The sequence below is a fragment of the Galeopterus variegatus genome, unplaced genomic scaffold (assembly GCF_000696425.1).
Source record: "Galeopterus variegatus unplaced genomic scaffold, G_variegatus-3.0.2 Scaffold1253, whole genome shotgun sequence".
In the NCBI taxonomy this organism is placed as follows: Eukaryota; Metazoa; Chordata; class Mammalia; order Dermoptera; family Cynocephalidae; genus Galeopterus; species Galeopterus variegatus.
In genome coordinates this window covers 315,662-317,209 of record NW_007727364.1, presented here as the reverse complement: position 1 = coordinate 317,209, position 1,548 = coordinate 315,662, and the positions used below count along the sequence as shown (strand labels likewise).

General features: G+C 34.7%; 1 protein-coding gene across 1 annotated transcript in view; it reads right to left on the bottom strand.

The window, feature by feature from the left end:
- The window catches only part of LOC103592982 (CUB and sushi domain-containing protein 3-like), a 69,251-nt gene that overhangs the window by 23,799 nt on the left and 43,904 nt on the right, over positions 1-1,548 (bottom strand). The window contains exon 3 of the mRNA XM_008575888.1: positions 1,227-1,330. Coding sequence (XP_008574110.1) covers positions 1,227-1,330 — 104 coding nt within the window. The remainder of the gene's footprint in view (positions 1-1,226; positions 1,331-1,548) is intronic.

Sequence of the window (1,548 nt, the reverse complement as noted above, 5' to 3'; positions counted from 1 at the left end):
ATGAACATCCAGGCCTCTTGTCGCCAATTTGTCAAAAGAAGGTATAAAACCACAAGGAGATCTAAGAAGAACTGAAGACTATTTCTGGAAGATATCAGTCTTATGTGGTGATATGCCTAACAGGCTCAATATGCTGACAAAAATGCTGATAATTTTTAGGAGGGGAAGTGTTAATGATGAAGTTTCCAAAAATTCGAGCAACGTAACTGAACATGTAGAGCATGTAAAATACTGCCCCCTTTTTTTAGGAAGCACAAAATGGAACTGCAGTAGAACTGAGACTGAAAACCAAATTCTGTTATCAATGTTATCTATGTTGCAGAAGAGAGTTTGAAGTTGAGATCAAGAGTTCATGAGGATAAGTAAGAAGTGTAGGCTTTGTTTTTGTTTTTTGTCTTTTGTTTTCCTGGAAAGATAAGAACTAAGAGGCAATATCAGGGCCTATAGTATACTATGTGTATCTATGATGTTAACCCAAGGCTTTATTACAGGATTCTGTAATAATAGTACTAGGAGACCTTCTTGTAAAATAAGAAAGAAAAGAAGAGAAAAGGGGAGAAGAGAAAACTAAACAAAAAGAAAGAAAAGAAAAAATATTCGCTTTCCTTTAGTCAATTTACACAGTAAGATGTACATACATGACAAGGGCATTACTTTTAGGAGTATGTGGAAAATAATTTTAAAAAACATATCAGTAGTTCTCACTGTTTGGTGTACATAAGAATCATCTCATTAGTCCGTTAAAATGTAGATTTTGGGGTCTAAATCCCAGAGATGACGATTCAGTAAATCGGGTTTAGGAGTCCAGAAATCCACATTTTTAAGGTTGCCAGGTACTTGTGATGCATTAGTTATGCAGAAAGATCCTATTTTGAGAAACATCAGGTTAGGTAATAACAAGCCCTCACTAGACACCAGATCTGCTGGCACCTTGATCTTGAACTTCTCAGGCTCTAGAACTGTAAGAAATAAATTTCTGTTGTTCATAAACCACCCAGTTTAGTGTATTTTGTTATAGCAGCCCGAATGGACTAAGACAGAAAGTTCCTTAAGCCTCATCGAAGGACTAACAGATTACATGCAGGTTGGTGATAATAACTAAGTTACCACGCTGCTTCTGTTGGTAGTACTGGGAGAGATCAATGTAAAAAAATAATAATAATTTGAGAGTAAAATTTCATAAATACTTGATAGGCTAAGGCATAAACAAAACATTCAGAGCTTACACTTGAAGCACTGTCCTTGGGTCTCCAACTTCTCCCCCATCACCAATTGTCAAGGTATCGTAGCCAATCTCCAGATCAAATTCTTCAAAATTTATCTGGATAACCTAGCAGTACACAGAAACAAAGACTTGAATATACTGCATTATGTAATAAAAACAAAAACAAAAACAAAAAGAAAGCAATAGCAAAAAACCATTCATATATATATGAATTTTTATAGCATTGCAGCAAATCATGTTAGAGTATTCCTAAAATTCAATCATATCTTCACATTGTTTTTACTTGCTGTATGATACCTTCTGTGTTAAGTTTTCAATGAAAC